We start from the raw sequence: 16,040 nt of genomic DNA on the forward strand, positions 1-16,040 counted from the left end.
GCCTTCTGCCCATGAGATTCTTACCTCACAGATGGGCCAGTTAATCAGCTGGGCACACACAGTACCAGAGGAAGTGCCTGGTGTTCACTGTCATGAGCATGCACCAAAAGAAAACAGACAGCTGCCTCTCCATCCAGCCAACTAAGTATACATACTTGCCTCCAGAACTTTCCAGATCTCTGTACTTTGTAAAAGCTTCTGTTTCTCTCTCAGGATTCCAGACCATCAGTGCCTTCCCTAAAGCCCAGTCTCCCTCTCCACCAATCCTGAGTGCTTGTTTGGCATTTGGGTTTGTCAGTGGCCAGGTCTCTGTAGAACCACACAGCAAGGTTTGCCTTTTGCCTCAGCTCACAGGACTTGTGGCACAGCTTCCTGCAGGCACCCTGCTTCTTTATCCTCTGAAGCTTGCGATCTCATGCTGCAGGGTTTGGAGTTGGTGTTTATTGAGCTGGACCTGAGGTCCATTATGGGGTATACTGGGGAGCCCCCAGAAAAGTCATGGCAGTAAACTTTGAAGGTTTCTGTTTTTGAGGTTCTTAGTTCATTGATTTATAGTCTGTTTGAAGGGACTAGAAAGCTTTTATTTCAGAAGAACTTGGAGAATGAATGGAAGATGGAAGCTAGACTATTTTCTTACTGGACAGCGTCACACTGTGATCTGAGGGCAGGCAGGTAGAAGGAGCCCTGCACTCTCACTGCCTCTGGGCTCTCCCATCACCTCTGTGTGTGCACACACACACAAACATCTCCCCCAGAATGGTCAGCTGTACCTCCTAAACTTAAAAATCAACATTTACAGGAATAAAATGTATCCCAAGGACCATTCAGGAGTTTTGCTGAGAAATTAATGATTTATTATGTTACTAAATTGTGTCACAGATGTAACCATTTTGACTTCTGTCATTTGTTTCAGAAGTCAGCACTTAGCAGTTCTGACTCATCATCCAGGGTACAACTGGTTTCCATGGAAACCATGCAAAAGATAGTGCTTCTCTGTCTATCCATCAAAATTCAAGGAAGTATATTAAAATTTTTAAATATCAGTTTCAAAATAAAAGTTCCTTCCTTCCTTCCTTCCTTCCTTCCTCCCTCCCTCCCTCCCTCCCTCCCTGAAAGGAATCTTTCCCCTAATTCCTAGTTCAACATTTTTGGCAAGGAGCAACCTCTGAGCTCTCATTCTTTTGATTTATTCTTGCAGTGGAAATAATTGAAGGCAAATGTCTGTTTTGCACTTATTCTAGTTCTTGGCTTTTATTTCCAAAGTAAATTACTTTAGCATTCCTATTTGAAGCAGGGGTATCACCTGTCTTTGTGTTGTGACTGTATTCATGTGAGACCTGCTGCAAAGAAAGTGCTGATGCTGGCCCCAGCCCACTGCAGGGAGGGGCTGGGAGCAGGGCTGGGACAGGCTCACTTTCTCTCTTCTCTCACTGGTTTCATCTTTTTTGAGCTGGTTCAGTTTCAGATGAGTTCAGCTAAGTTGCTCCCTGTGTCTTCTGAAGTCATTGTCTGAGTGACTGGCTCTGCTGTGTCAGTGAGGCCAGCGTGCCCTGGTCTGGTCTTCCAGGCCACCGCTGATCCCAGGCTGCAAGCCTTTGTAATGGGCTTCGGGGTCCTAGGAGACCAGCTTTGGGCTGTGAGACTTGGAACCCACTCAAAACGCCACAGTGGTTTTCTTGGAGGTCCACGTACCTAGCGGCTCTCACTCCCAGGTTTGCCTGCCAGTAGAGTGTGACATGGATGACACAATCTGGCTGCCCTGTGCCGGACAGGCCATAGCTGAGCGTTCCCACGCAGCTGCCATCAAGCTCCTACTGGTTGAGCTGTAGCATTATAAGAAACCTCACTCACAAGCCTTGCTTCTCTGAGTGTGCTTATGGTCAGGCAGATATACAGACCTTTCTAACCAGTGCTCCCAGGTATATAGAGCAAAGGAAGGGGCTCTGCTTGAAGCCAGTATAAGAAGAGCTGTTACCAGCTTATTGTGAGTACAGGTGACACATGTCACTGACAGCTGGGGGGTGGGGGGCGCTAGAAGAGTGAGAGACTAAAACAGGAGATTAGCCAGAAGCAAAGTGTCACCTCTCTAGGTTCTATCCCTCTGCTGTGGAACAGAGGACCAGATTTACAGATAAGTAGCCTCCAAAAGGTTTTAAAGTTCAGGAGTTCTTTTTAAAAACAGAATCACACAGAGAAAGCCAATATGTAGAACTGAGCTCTGAGAGGAGAGGTGGGGATGGCTTGGTTCCTGTCCCACCCAGACCTCTTTGCCTAGCAGTGGTGCTATAAGGAACCTCATGGCTCCTTGGAACACAGTTTGGGAACCCCTTCCTCCCACCTGGATGCTCTGTGAAATCACTGTGATTGTTTGCCAAGGGCTGGCAGTATTTGGCAGTGGCCCTGGACAAAGCAGACGAGGCATTCTTGGGAATGGGCAGTTTTGTATACTTTTAGACTGGAGTTGAAGAGGGATGAAGTGAGGGGCCATCCCAAAGTTTTTAGACAAGACTAAGTCTGCTATCTTTTAATGGGCAAAGAACATCTGGGCAGGTGTTTCCCTACCTCCAACCCTTGCTCCTTCAGCTTTAGCTTCTAATAAAACACACTGCCTGAAGGATCTTGAAGCATATTATTTCCCAAAGAGACTGAAACTAGAATTGTTGGAGAATTTTTCTTCTGTAAAACCCTCAGGGTGGAAACAATACTTGGAAATTCCTTTGCTAAAACCAAAGTACTAAAACAAATTTAGCAGCAACTTTTGAATCCAGAAATCCGAGGACCAGCCTGGCAGTCAGGGACCTCATGTGACTATCCTAGGACCTCCAAGACAGAGGAGAGATGATTGAGGAGATTGTTAAAAGAGCGACAAAAACTACAACCAGCCAAGCATTCATCTCTCTAATGCCTGCTCTTCCCCATATGTGAGAAGGGAAATAATCGTTGCCTCCACACCAAGTTCTTCTCACTAAGCATTCATCACAGCAGCATGATTTTCTGGGCAAGCTTTTGCACACTGTAGGTTTAACTCATCCTGAATTTTTAAAAATGAACACCATTTTTATCCAATTGGTAACACCTTGAGCTTATTTACAGTGTGTTTGATTAATAATTTGTGCAGCAGCTGTGCACAGCACCCTGGGGGCAGCTCTGACTTGATTAACCCTTGGTTTGTTGAGTGGAAGTGTGCCAGGCCCCAGACCTCCCGAGTGAACCTGAGTGTCAGTTCTGTACTTCTGGGTCTGTAACATCAGCCACCTGAACGGAGCTGTCACTAAATCATCCTCTCTCTGCCCTGTCAAAGTGTCATGGAAAGTCCCATTGTGGCTTTCTGCCAGCGGTGACTCAGCCCTCCTCCTCACATCTTCACTCCACCTTGTTCCCCTGTCAAGGTGAACAGGGTCCTAGGAGGAGCTGTTGAGGATGACTTGTTACTGTCAGGCCAGATGCTCCATTTGCTTTCAGGTTACTGAGTATTTAAACATTCTTAATGTGTCTGTATTTCTCAATGAAAGGGATTCTCAAAAATTTAGCTATTTGTGGAAAGATCTCAGGTAAAATCAAATTTGGCCAACAAGGCAAAAGGCATCCATAAGAGACACACCTACCTGGAACTATGCCATTTATGTAAAAATATTTGTTATTTATAAAGCCAACTTCTGTTATTAATAGAAATATGTCTTCAAAAACTAATTTCCAAACCTCATGAAATCCATCTAGCTTGAGAGATTGAATTAGTATAGCTTGTTGGTAGTTAGTGTTTATCAGGACCCACCGATGGTCTCAGTTAATAAAATTTTGGATGGTTACACACTCTTGTTGCCCAGCTATCACTTGACAAGCTTTTGAAGCTGTTCTTCCTGGCACGGTGGCTCTGCCCACAGGAGACCATAATAGGCCTGATACGTGCCATTGTGATCAGTGCAGGGCCCCACCTAATGCACTTGACAATCCCAACAGGTGTTGTGCTGCCATTTTATAGATGAGGAATTGGGCTCAGGGAAATTCCATGATTTGGTGAAAGAAACAGGGCTCAAATAAGACTCACATTCATCTGGTCCTAAAGTCTTGTTCTTGACCACCACACCATGTTGATTAATCCAGTTAGTCACAGGTCTGAATCACACATGGAGTATTGATATGATGTGGAAGCCTTCTGGGCTTTAGGAAATCAATGACTGGGGACTCCTTTTACTCCTCAAAGACAGAGGAATAAATGAGGGGTTCTGGTGTCTGAGCCAGACGCTGACTTCCCTGTATTCACTGTTTTACAGTTCCACGCGCTGTCCTCCCCTCAGTCTCCTTTCCCCAGCACTCCCACCTCAAGGCGGGCTTTGCACAGAACTCTGTCTGACGAGAGCATTTACAGTGGCCAGAGGGAGCACTTTTTCACCTCGAGGGCTTCACTTCTGGACCAAGCCCTGCCCAACGATGTCCTCTTCAGCAGCACGTACCCTTCTCTCCCCAAGTCTCTCCCGCTGCGGAGGCCTTCCTACACCTTAGGAATGAAGTCGTTGCATGGTAAGTGTTCCCCTAGCTTCAGCTGGATGACCCAGGGTCCCAGACAGAGCCACCAGTTGTTTTGCTGAGAGCAAACCCTGCATCAGGGTGCATCAGTTTATCAGCCCCTCCCACACTCACCCCTACTCCTGGAATCCCAGATCACAAGAGTCACCTGGGATGCCTGTTAAAAACACAGACTCCTAGACCTTGCCCAAGACACTGGATTTAAGATCTGAAGGTACAATCTGGGAATTTATATTCTTATCAAACAGCACAGCTGATGTTTAGATTGTGCAAATTCTGCTAACACTAGATCAGTTTCTTCTTAAGAGCTTTATTCCCTGCCCCCACAGCCACCCTAAGAACCCAGAGGAGTCGAGTAGTTGTCCTGGGTCTCCCCCAGGCTGTATGGATATTGCCCCCTGTTTGTTGACACCTTTATGTGTCCATTCACGCTGTTAGCAACCATTATTTAAGGAAAAGGCTTATAAATATGGCTGCTTCCATGTTCTTGCCTTTATTTCACATATACTGTGTCTGTTCTGTTACCTAACAAAATTCTAGTTTTAGGAAGAGCCATATTCTGGGGCTTCAGATATAAATTTGGTATTTTCCTCTCTCTTCTCTCAGTCCAAGTCCACTCCAGAGTCCTGTTCTTCCCCTGACAGCCATTACTCAGCCCCGCAGACACCTATTATAGGACCTGTGTTCCTGATGGTGCGTCAAACACACTGCTGTGACCGCTGCCCTCTCTGTCCTTTCTCCTTCTACAAATTCTGCTGCAGCTTTTATACCACTTTGTGCATCAAACCCACATTCCTTCTCCTTCTCTGCAGCTGTATTTTCTAAATCTCTTGCCAGCCCTAACTTCTTTTTCTTTCTTTTTTTTTTAAAGAGAGAGAGAGAAATTTTTAATATTTATTTTTCAGTTTTTTGGTGGACAACATCTTTATTTTATGTGGTGCTGAGGATCGAACCCAGCGCCCCGCGCATGCCAGGCGAGCGCGTTACCGCTTGAGCCACATCCCCAGTCCTTCTTTTTCTTTTTGGTGGTGCTGGGGATGGAACCCAGGGTCTCACACACGCCAGGCAAACGCTGTCCCACTGAGCCTCACCCTGCCCTGCATCGCTCTTGAGCTCTCGCACCCAAATGTTCCTCCGTGTCTCTGTCCTGCTCAGCAGCCCATTCCAGCTTCTCCCCTGTCACCCCCAGTAGGAGCATGCCATCTTCCCCCTGCATCCCATCCCCATACAAGTTCTCTATTTTTTCTTTGCTTCAGGAAGTTACCCCCAGTGAATCAAATTCAAACATGTAATGATCACTTTTCTACCATCAGAGTCTAAAATAAAGCTCTTGGTAGTAACTTAACATGCCCCTCACCTTTGTCTCTTCTTTTCTCCCCATGTTGGGCCAGAAAGGGAGAATTTCTTTTCTGAATTCCATTACTCCTGTGGTATCCTTCTACCTGGAGTTGTTCTTTTGTTTCTTTGCACTTCTTTTCTGACCTTTGCAGAAATAAAAATAGCCCTTCCTTGTGTCCTGCCTGCGTGAGCATTCAGAGCTAGCCCTGCCTTCTAGAGGTTGGCATTCAAGGAGCGCAGCCCCAGAGATCTGGCCACGCACGTGGTCATGGCCCAGCGAGGCAGTATGGTTGTAGAGGCCCAGTGAGCCCATGGGCTCCATGGGAAGAGGGAGAAAAGGCTGCCCTCTGCAGCACCTTCTCCTTTAGCTTTCCTGTGAAAGGCAGCAGCTTGGTGATATCATGTCCTACACTGAGCATTTCTTGTTGGGCTAATCCCTGCAGCCTTAACTCATTTGGTGACTACCACTGAAAGGTGTTGGGAAGTGGGGAAGGGATTTTTGTCTTGAATTTTTACCCCATATGGAAATTTGAGCCCCAGAGATAAAAGGGCAGAAGGGTTGTGAGCGACATACAAAATCATCTGTTCCACCTACTTACCCTTGTTGGGAGCAAGTTTAAATAGAACTGAGCATTTAATATCTTGCAGTATTTGTTGACTTCCATTTACTCATAATTTTGCTAATTTTAAGCACATTAATAACTAGCAGCTGCACTTCAGAGTGGTTCTTTATGTAATTTGAAAGGGAAAACAAGCACTAAATATACCCTGGCTTACCAGGCTGGCATAATATGTAGAACTTTTTAACCCTGTGTAAACAGGTATTTCTAGAGTCACGTAGATTTTAATGTGAGAGTTTTACTTTTACTCTGAATTTGCATGGACTTTAATGTTACCTAACATTCTGAGGGACACACTCTGCTGTGTTCCTAATACAGCATCTGCCTGTTGAGGGCCTTTATATTTCATGAGCTATGCTTTTCTGGTCCCCTCAGTCCTCTCTTTGTACCGTCCACCTCCATGAACTTGAGCAATAGCAGTGTGCTCTCAAATGGCACAGAGGGGCTTGTGGTGCTCCTTCGTCCCCACCCTGGGCGAAGGAAGGTTATTTGTTAAGGTGTCAGTTGTTGACAATGGTTTAATATTTGTATTCGACCAATTGTCACCTTAGAAAGAACTGGATATTAGACTGCTGTAACCAAAACCCATCCAAGGAACTGCTCATGGGATGGGATGACCTGTGTCCTTGGAAAAAGAGCAATTTCAACCCCTTCCTGGGTTGGTTCCCTACAAGTTCCCTCACACACTCACTGTCTGATTTTCTTCTCAAACCACCTGCACATCCACCTGTGGATTCCAGTAGGCCATCCCTGGGATGCAGGGCAGACACAGGCCAAGGATGTGCCTCTCACCAGTGCCATGCTCCATGCCACTCTGGATTTTCTTTGGAGCTGTTGTAGACTTAGAATGAGAAGAAGGAATGACACAGTTCATTTTAGGGCAGGATCACAAGCTTGAACTTTGAACTTAAGAATGCCTTTTATTCCATGACTGAGAAAATACAGAGCCACCATCTCTTCCCTCTTGGCCTCTGGAAAAGAGAGCTGGGTGTTTTTCTAGCAGAAGACTTTACATCTCTGTGATGTGACTGAGTGTTTCTCTGAGTCCAGAGACTGGGTTCTAGTCCAGATAAAACTATGCCCTGTTGTCTCCTCTGAAAGGAATAAACATTCCTGGGCTGGCTTCAAAATTCAGCTCTCCATTGGAGTAGGCTCTTCCCAGCTCGAATCCCAGGACTCCATTAGGGAAAGTTGAGCACTACAGCCACCCTGAGCCCCATGTGGACAGACAACTGTCCCAAAAGCAGACCTATTGCCTCAGCGCATAATTAGTGTTCCCATGACTCACGCTGAGAGAGTGATGGTAGGAGATTATTTTATAAATGAACAGGCACAGTGGAACATGCCTTGTAATCCCAGCAACTTGGGAGGCTGAAGCAAGAGAATTGAAAGTTTGGGGCCAGCCTGGGCAATTTACCAAGATCTTGCCTCAAAAATAAAAAGGCTGGGAATAAAAGAGAATAAAATCATGGCATCTGCAGGTAAATAGATGGAGTTGGAGAAGATAATGCTCAGTAAAGTTAGCCAATCTCAAAAAAAAAAAAAATACCAAATGGTTTCTCTGATATAAGGTGACTGACTCATAGTTAGGTTGGGAGGGGGGACGTGGGAGGAATAGACTAACTCTAGATAGGGCAGAGGGGTGGGAGGGGAAGGGAGAGGGCAGGAGGTTAGCAATGATGGTGGAATGTGATGGACATCATTATCCAAAGTACATGTATGAAGACACAAATTGGTGTGAACATACTTTATATACAACCAGAGGTATGAAAAATTGTGCTGTATATGTGTAATAAGAATTGCATTGCATTTCACTGTCATTTATTTTAAATAAATAAATAAATATGTTGGGGATGTAGCTCAGTGGTAGAACACTTGCCTCGCATGTAAGAGGCCCTGGGTTCCATCCCCAATACCACCAAAAAAGAGAAAGAGAAAGAAGAGAGACTGGAAGAAGCTCGTTCCTATTTTAGGCCAGGTTTAGGGTGGCCACTAGCCGCCTGATAGATTAGGCATTGATTCTGGTAATGAGTGGCTTACAAATTATTTGATAATGGAAAGTGGGTAAGTTCATGAGTGGTTCTCCTGTGGACACAGGCACTATTCTGATCCTTGTCCCATTTTGCAGGAGAGTTCTCGGCCTCGGACAGCTCTCTCACTGACATCCAGGAGACCCGAAGGCAGCCTATACCAGACCCCGGCCTTATGCCCCTGCCTGACACTGCTGCAGATTTGGACTGGTCCAACTTGGTAGATGCTGCCAAAGCCTATGAGGGTAAGTGCGGTGGGATACACGCAGGGCAACCTGGGACCCTGAGGGCCATGCTGCTGTGTGCAGAGTTGTGATCAAGTCTGTTTATCCCGTTGCCTTGGATACACTGACAGCACATGTACCTCACTGGCACAACCACAGCCCAGGGAGCTAATGGCTTTTGAGCACCCTATAGGGCCAGACCCTGAGCTGGGCACATGCTTTATTAATCAGATGGAACCTGCTGTTTCCTCTACAAGGAATTCATAACATGGATGTCTCGCCATCTCCACATATAGGATGGGCAAAGGGTAGAGGAATCCCAGCTCTCCCTTGACTGGAAAGAATATTTATTCAGAGGGTCTTTATATCATGTTGTAAAGATGTCGCTGCAAACTGCACAGTTGGGTGTATCAGAATGAGTGTCCTGCTTGGCCGTGCCCAGCCCCATCAAGTCCTGATGCTTCCTTTGCCCTTCTTACTCACCGCACCAAGTCCAGAGTACTGCATTGTTCCTTTGCCAACCTGCTGGCTCTGTGCTTGCTTTAGGATGGTGGTTCTTAAATGCAGATCCTCAGACTGGGACTGGTCTGCTGGAATGAAAAAACTTAAAAGTAATGCAGCGAAGTGTCTGCCCAAGGCTGTCTACTGTTCATTCTTGAGTAAAGAGTGATTTGATTCTAAGAATATCGCTCCACAATTTGGGGTGCTAAAATAATTCTTTATAAAATTATGATAGCAGATGATTTTTTTACTGTTCTTATTTGGGAGAATTAAAGTTGCTATTCCATCAGGTTTCAATTTGGGGTGGAAATTTACAAGGCTTAGAATCAGAAGCCAAACAACTGTGGAGTGATCCATAGCTGCTCCCACTGCCTCCTGCATATTATTTAGCTGCTGGAAATTCCCCAGTACTAACCTGATTTTTCAGTTATTGGTTATTTTCGTATAATTTTAAGTTGGGATATTTTGAAACACAGGTGGTATGGACTAAAGGCCACCAGAGTGGCCAGGCATCTTGTGGAAAACATACTCGTAAGAAGTTTCAAGAAGTTTAAATCTAGGTCTTTAATGCATTTATATCATACTAAATAGTACAAAAAGCCTTGGTCTGGAAATTTGGTGCAAGGCCTCTTTCCAGGGAAACATTTCCTAGAATGCCACTTTGATGAGCAGGGAAAGGTGGGCGTTCGAAATTGATTCATAGTAGGTACTTTTTAAAGAGAAGTTATAATGTTACTATCCTCTTATAGCTAAAACAGTGATATTTTCCATTATAATGGTTGAGAAATAAGATTTCAAATACAGTCCTATATATATTAAACTTGATTGCCCTCATAGACCATTTGCTGATATTTTACACATAGGACTCAGGCATGTGGTTCCAAAGTGCTCAGTGGTTTCTTATCTCCTTTCAGTCCAGAGAGCCTCGTTTTTTGCTGCTAGTGATGAAAACCATCGGCCCTTGAGTGCAGCATCCAACAGTGACCAGCTCGATGACCAGGCTCTGGCCCAGATGAAATCATACAGCAGGTTGGTGGCCTAGTGGCGAGGGAACCACTCTGCACTATGTGTCACCCCCTGATAGTGACAGATGTAGCAAAGGAGGGGCATAAGCCACCTGGATTAGCTGAATGGAGCACATTACCACAGTGCCTGACACTTTATTTTTTAGTTAGAACACTTATAACTAAGCAGTACAGACACAGTTTAACTGTTCTTAACCAACTTAAGGTCATAATTATGAATATTAAGTATTCCATTCACCGTCATTCGTTCACACCTTCAGGTCAGGTGAGAGAGATCATCTGCACTGCACGTCCTGGGCCCTGTGCTGGGGGTCCTGGAGTCTGGGTCTGTAGTCTTCCCCACTGCCATTACTGCCACATTGCCTGTGTGCCCATCTCAGCAGCTTCCCATGTGTGCCTTACATCTCCTGTGCTTGGAAGCAGGGTCACCAGGATAGTTAAGGACATGTATAAAATAAGATAGTAAAAAGGCAGCAACAGAGGTCCAGAGTTTCCTCTGTGTCGAGAGCATGCACATTAACTTCTGTTCAACTGTGTGCAGACCGAATTTTCTGTTTTCCTCTTACTTTCAAATGGTGCGGTGATTGTGTAGAGGATGAGTAAGAATCCAGATATCTATAAAAAAAAAAAAAAACCAGGGTCGGAAGTGGGAAGAAGCAGGAAAAGCAAGGTTGATACAGGTCCTGCTGATGGCCTATGGGACGCAGCTTGAGGACCTCTCTGAACAGCCTGCAAGGACAGGCTCTTAGCCAAGAAAGTGTAGTAAGAGCAATGGATCATTAGTTCTGAGTGTGACAGATAGATGCCACTTTCAGTCTTATTGGGACAGCAGGAGTGAGCTGAATGACAGTGAGTTTAGCTACTGAAAACTTAAAAAAAAATTTTAAAAAGTAGAGTTAAAGGAAAGACAAAAATGTGCCTTCTTAGGATGAGGTCTCTAACAAAGAGAAGTATAAAACTGTTTTCCTGAGAAAGAATGGAATTATCAAATCATAGGATGAGGGTAAAGAATTGGCTCTTTGTTTCTTATAGACTAAACAGATGCAAATGGAATTCCATATGTTTTAAATACTACCAGTGCACTCACAGACATGTTACTCATTTTGAAGAATCTGTAGAAGTTCAGGTAGGCTCCTGAGAGTTTCATCAGCCTGACAGCCTGCAGTGGCTTTGTGAGGACATTTCATTCCCCATCTACCAGTGTCTTATCCTACTACGTCTTTGACCTTCCACCTGCCCCAAAACTGGCCTGCCTGTTGTACCACATTATGTTGTGGATTACTGCTAACCGCTTTTCTTTTCAAAGCCATATGTTGTCAGCTTTAGTTGGTTGTCCTGCCTTAGAAGTTTGGAGGACATCATCATTCATTGGTCAGCAGCCTTTTCATCCTCCATGCCACTCTGGATTTTCTTTGGAGCTGTTGTAGACTTAGAATGAGAAGAAAGAATGACAGTTCATTTTAGGGAGGTATCGCAAGCTTGAACTTTGAAGTAAAGAATGCCTTTTATTCCGTGATTGAGAAAATACAGAGCCGCCATCTCTTCCCTCTTGGCCTCTGGAAAGAGGAGGTGTGTGCTTTTCCAGCAGTCTCTGTGGTGTGACTGAGATCGTGAGACTTAGCTGAACTTGTTCAGGAAGCTGTCGGCAGCTTGGATTCAGGTAGAGGTGGTGAGGCAGGAAGCTGATAGAGTTCCTGGCCCTGGGTGGGAGCATATCTGGCTGTGGGGTCCCACTGGCAGGCTGGTGGCCTCTGTCCTTCAGCACCTGTTAGTACTCGCCCCACACAATATTACTAGCACTTCAGATAGAACGTAAGAAAACTGTGATCATAATGGCACAGAATATAAGACTTTAAGCTTTGACAAGCTTTTAAAACATGTAGTCTTATTTTTCAAATATTTTAAGATGCTTAGATTAGTGTTTAAGACAAGGGCACGATGACTTAGCTGCAGCCACGCTCGTGACTACAGCCCATTTTTTTGGGAACCAGCAACCTGTCCTGTGCTAGTGGCCCCAAACAGATCCTGCGTCAGCCCCACTCCACCCCCACAGGAGTATCTCTTCCCTGAGCCCCCAGAAGAGATCCCTCAGGAATCACTATGCCATGTGACTATGGATCTGCCATTAAGTACCTCTTGTGCTGCCAGAGAGACCTTTTTTGCTTATTGTCACATTCTTTTTTCAGTAGATGCAGCATCTTTAACAAAGGAAGCTATTGATTAGCTGTATTTCAAGCCTGTGACACCTTTTGTTAAGATCATCATTTTCTTTTTTTAAAGTGAAACTGCACATTGGGTTATCATGTTGTAATTTCACTTGAAATCCATTTTTTCAAATGAATACAGCCTTCTCAGCCTTGGGCTGGTCAGAGACCCAGCCTTGGAGGCTCCTGCCAACGCAGCCTTTTGTTTCTCATTCCCAGTAGTAAGGATTCCTCTCCCACCCTGGCTTCTAAAGTGGACCAGTTGGAAGGTATGCTGAAGATGCTTCGCGAGGATCTGAAGAAGGTAAACATAACTCTCAGAGCAAGTTGCCTGTCTGTGGGAGCAAACTGCCCTAGAACTGTGAGAGCCCTTAAAATGGTGTTACTGCACAGTTTTCTGTGCACAGTTTTCTGTGCACACGCTGAGGGGTAGCTTTGAGCTCAGGTCCTGCTGACATTCTGCAAGAAGGCCTTCACTATCACACATCAGAAAAGTGGTTCCCATTTGGGGGAAGGCCTTTGCACTTCAGCTCCCCATCCCACCAGCCCTCTCCTGGCCTCCCACCCCTTGTGCGATGTGTCAGTCCAGACTCCCATGTGGTCCTTGTTATTAGGGCTTTCACACTAGGAGAACTGAATGCCATTTTGTTTCTTGGGTGTGTTAAACTTGATCAAGACAGTAGCCATAAAAACAATGACCTAAAATTCAGGTTAGTTCTTATTAACAGAGTCTTAAATACACATCAATATATTCCATTCCAAGCTAATACTGTAGATTTGAAGCTCTCTTTCCTGAGCATAGAATGGCTTAGCCCCAGGACAGAGGCCATATATGCAGGGTTTAGTGGGATAAAGAATGGAAATGGGTGGATAAAGTGACCCTTGGCTCCTCCTCCCCAGCCCAAGCCAGGTAGGGCCCCCTTGCTAGTTCTCCTCTACTTGCTCCATCTCCAGGAAAAGGAGGACAAAGCCCACCTGCAGGCAGAAGTGCAGCACTTGCGGGAAGACAACCTGAGGCTGCAGGAGGAGTCCCAGAACGCCTCGGACAAGCTGAAGAAGTTCACGGAGTGGGTCTTCAACACCATAGACATGAGCTAGGGACGGCTGCGGGAGAGGAGGAGGGTGCAGGGCGTGCTCTCTGAGGGTGCCCTGAAGCCCCTCACTCACGCCTTTAGGAGCATTCTCAGCACCTTCCCCAGCCTCCCACCCACCCCCTTTGGGAGTGCACAACACAACATTTGCAGATCAACAATCATTATCTGCCTTTTGTAGAAAAGAAAAAAATAAGTAAATAAAAATTTTAAAAAGTAAAATAAAAGTTTAACTGCTAAAATGTGAATGTCTTTATTTTTTTGCACAATATCTTTATCTGTTATGTATTTAAACAGAAACTGGGCCTAGGACCAGGGTGCCTCCTGGCCATCTGCCTCTATTCCCATCAGCTTTCTTATCTATTTCAGGTAACCCAAGCTTTCCCTGTAATCTAACAAGTGTCATTGTTCCTAAGAAAGCCAAGTTTTTTTTAACTCATTTATTTGGGGAGTGGGGAAGGGTGTTTCCTTAACTTCTTTCCTAAAAATGCCTGGAGAGGGAGGAGCTTTGAGTAAAGGCCCCCCACTCCCTTGAAGGACTTGTATGTGAGCTGGTGCTGTTTGTCCTTTTCAGAGACCAGCCAAATTGGGGTCATTTTATACAACAAGTCAGTAAACCAGAGAGGGACATAATCAGGCCTGCAGGGCCCACCCCTGTGATCCTTCATTGTGATGTCACTTCCTGCTCTTTCTTTCCCAGGGAGATGGTTTCAGGTGCACCATTCTGCTAGGGCTCTTTTTTGTTTGGCTTAAGTAAGTCCCACTAAATTGGAATTAACTCTCTATAGTTCCCTGGCTCCAAACATTCATTGGTTTCCTAATTCTGCCAACTAAAACCATACTTGTATGCATTTTGGTCAAAAATATACATAGTTTTTGTTGAGGTTTTTAAAGCTAAAGATGTAGAAAAAAATTTCTAAGCTTGCTAAAAATGACTATATTAATAAATCTTCCTCTCCAAAGCAAGACTTCACCAGTGTTTGTAATTAGGAAAAGCTAACAGTGAATGTTAAATCATGAATTTTAATCCTTGCTTGTTAGGAGCACCGACTGTAATAGAATGGGCTTTTGAAATCTGCATGTCCCAGTGTGAAATCTAAGCACGGCATTTTCTGCATCTTTTTGTGGTCATCCAGAGGATTCTGCTGCAGAAATTCCTAATGTGCTTTTTTTCCTGTCTAGTGGTGCAGGCTGCTGTGAGCCCCTGGGCAGGCACCGCTGCAGAACACAGACAGGCCAACCGGTGTTGACTGACCCGAGAACACCCACTTGTTTCTTGCCTTCATAATTGCCACTAAACTGACCCCTCGCCCCTTTAGGGGTGACTCTGGCCTAAGGGGACATTCAGCAGTCTAGTGGCATATGCTTGGAAGTTCCCTGCCCTGAGTGATATGAACTCATTCCTTATTCCATCCCTGAAAGAAACAGGATGGATTCTCTTTCTCCCCACCACACCCACTACCAGATTTTTATGCTATAGTTTCATTCATGATTGTGATTTCTCCATGGGACTTTTTTTTTTTTTCCTGGTAACATTTCTATTATGGAAATAGGAAGATTTCGGAGTGCTTTGTAAAGATTTCAGTTGTCTCTTGCTCTCTTTAACTTGTATAAAGGAGATTGTACATTGCCTGATATCTCTTTGTAAATGAGAAATATTGCTAACATCCAAGCATTCTGAAGTCTTGCTTATCCTTCTGGGTTTTGTTCATTTTGTTTTCCATTTCCTTTGGGGACTTGGGGCAAGCTATTTATTAGAGTTTTGCAAGAGTTCTTGTTTATAGCCTCTAAAGACTACTTGTAAAATTCAAACAATAAAATTCATTTTAAACACTCTTTTAAAATGCTTGGTGTTATTGCTTAAGGTTTTCTTCCCTGAAAGAAAAATTCATTGACCCTCTTTGCATCCTAAGTTTTTCATCAAGTTTGATGAACACTAAGTTGATTCTTAAAAGTTTGTTCTATTTAGAATTTTACTCTGTTCATATGTCCACAGAGAATTTCCATTTTGCATTTTCTGTTTATGATTTAGGATTTGCAGAGCACTTTATGATTAGTAGCCTCTTCATTATCCATGTGTAGTTTTTCCATAACAACATTGTCATTCTCCCAGACCAGCACATTTTTGAACTGCCTACTGCATCTCCCAACTCTCAATGTCAAATATTGTGTGCTCAGGGAATACAAATGCCTATTAATATTAGAGTGTGCAAAATATAATTAGAAAAGTTAATCTACTAAAAAAAATCAATACATTCTAAAGTCAAACCGCCAATTTTTTCTTTAAATCCACCACATCACTGTTCCTCTCCAGTGGTGCAGCTAATCAAGAGCTGACAATAGTTTCTTCCATTTATTTGGTTCAACAGTTCTACAAATTGTAGAAATAGAAGACTAGGATGAGGTTGCATGCCAAAAGATTCTGATTGACAAGCTAAAGAGGTCTGTTTAGACCATGATTCTTAACATGGTTTGGAGGTTTT

The 16,040-nt window shown here is 44.4% G+C and overlaps 1 protein-coding gene across 15 annotated transcripts in view; it reads left to right on the forward strand.

Moving 5' to 3' along the window:
• Window positions 1-15,401, forward strand: part of Sipa1l1 (signal induced proliferation associated 1 like 1) — a 358,428-nt gene extending 343,027 nt beyond the window's left edge. For 12 of the 15 annotated variants that reach the window (XM_048798907.1, XM_048798909.1, XM_048798908.1 and 9 more), the window contains 5 exons: window positions 4,272-4,518; window positions 8,611-8,757; window positions 10,152-10,266; window positions 12,686-12,770; window positions 13,421-15,401. In XM_048798907.1, the coding sequence (XP_048654864.1) occupies window positions 4,272-4,518; window positions 8,611-8,757; window positions 10,152-10,266; window positions 12,686-12,770; window positions 13,421-13,564 (738 nt within the window). In that variant the 3' untranslated portion in view covers window positions 13,565-15,401. The remainder of the gene's footprint in view (window positions 1-4,271; window positions 4,519-8,610; window positions 8,758-10,151; window positions 10,267-12,685; window positions 12,771-13,420) is intronic. The other 3 variants (XM_048798906.1, XM_048798903.1, XM_048798905.1) reach the window with 1 other exon arrangement.
• The last annotated feature ends 639 nt before the right edge of the window (window positions 15,402-16,040 follow it).

Source organism: Marmota marmota, unplaced genomic scaffold, assembly GCF_001458135.2.
Source record: "Marmota marmota marmota unplaced genomic scaffold, marMar, whole genome shotgun sequence".
NCBI classification, from domain to species: domain Eukaryota; kingdom Metazoa; phylum Chordata; class Mammalia; order Rodentia; family Sciuridae; genus Marmota; species Marmota marmota.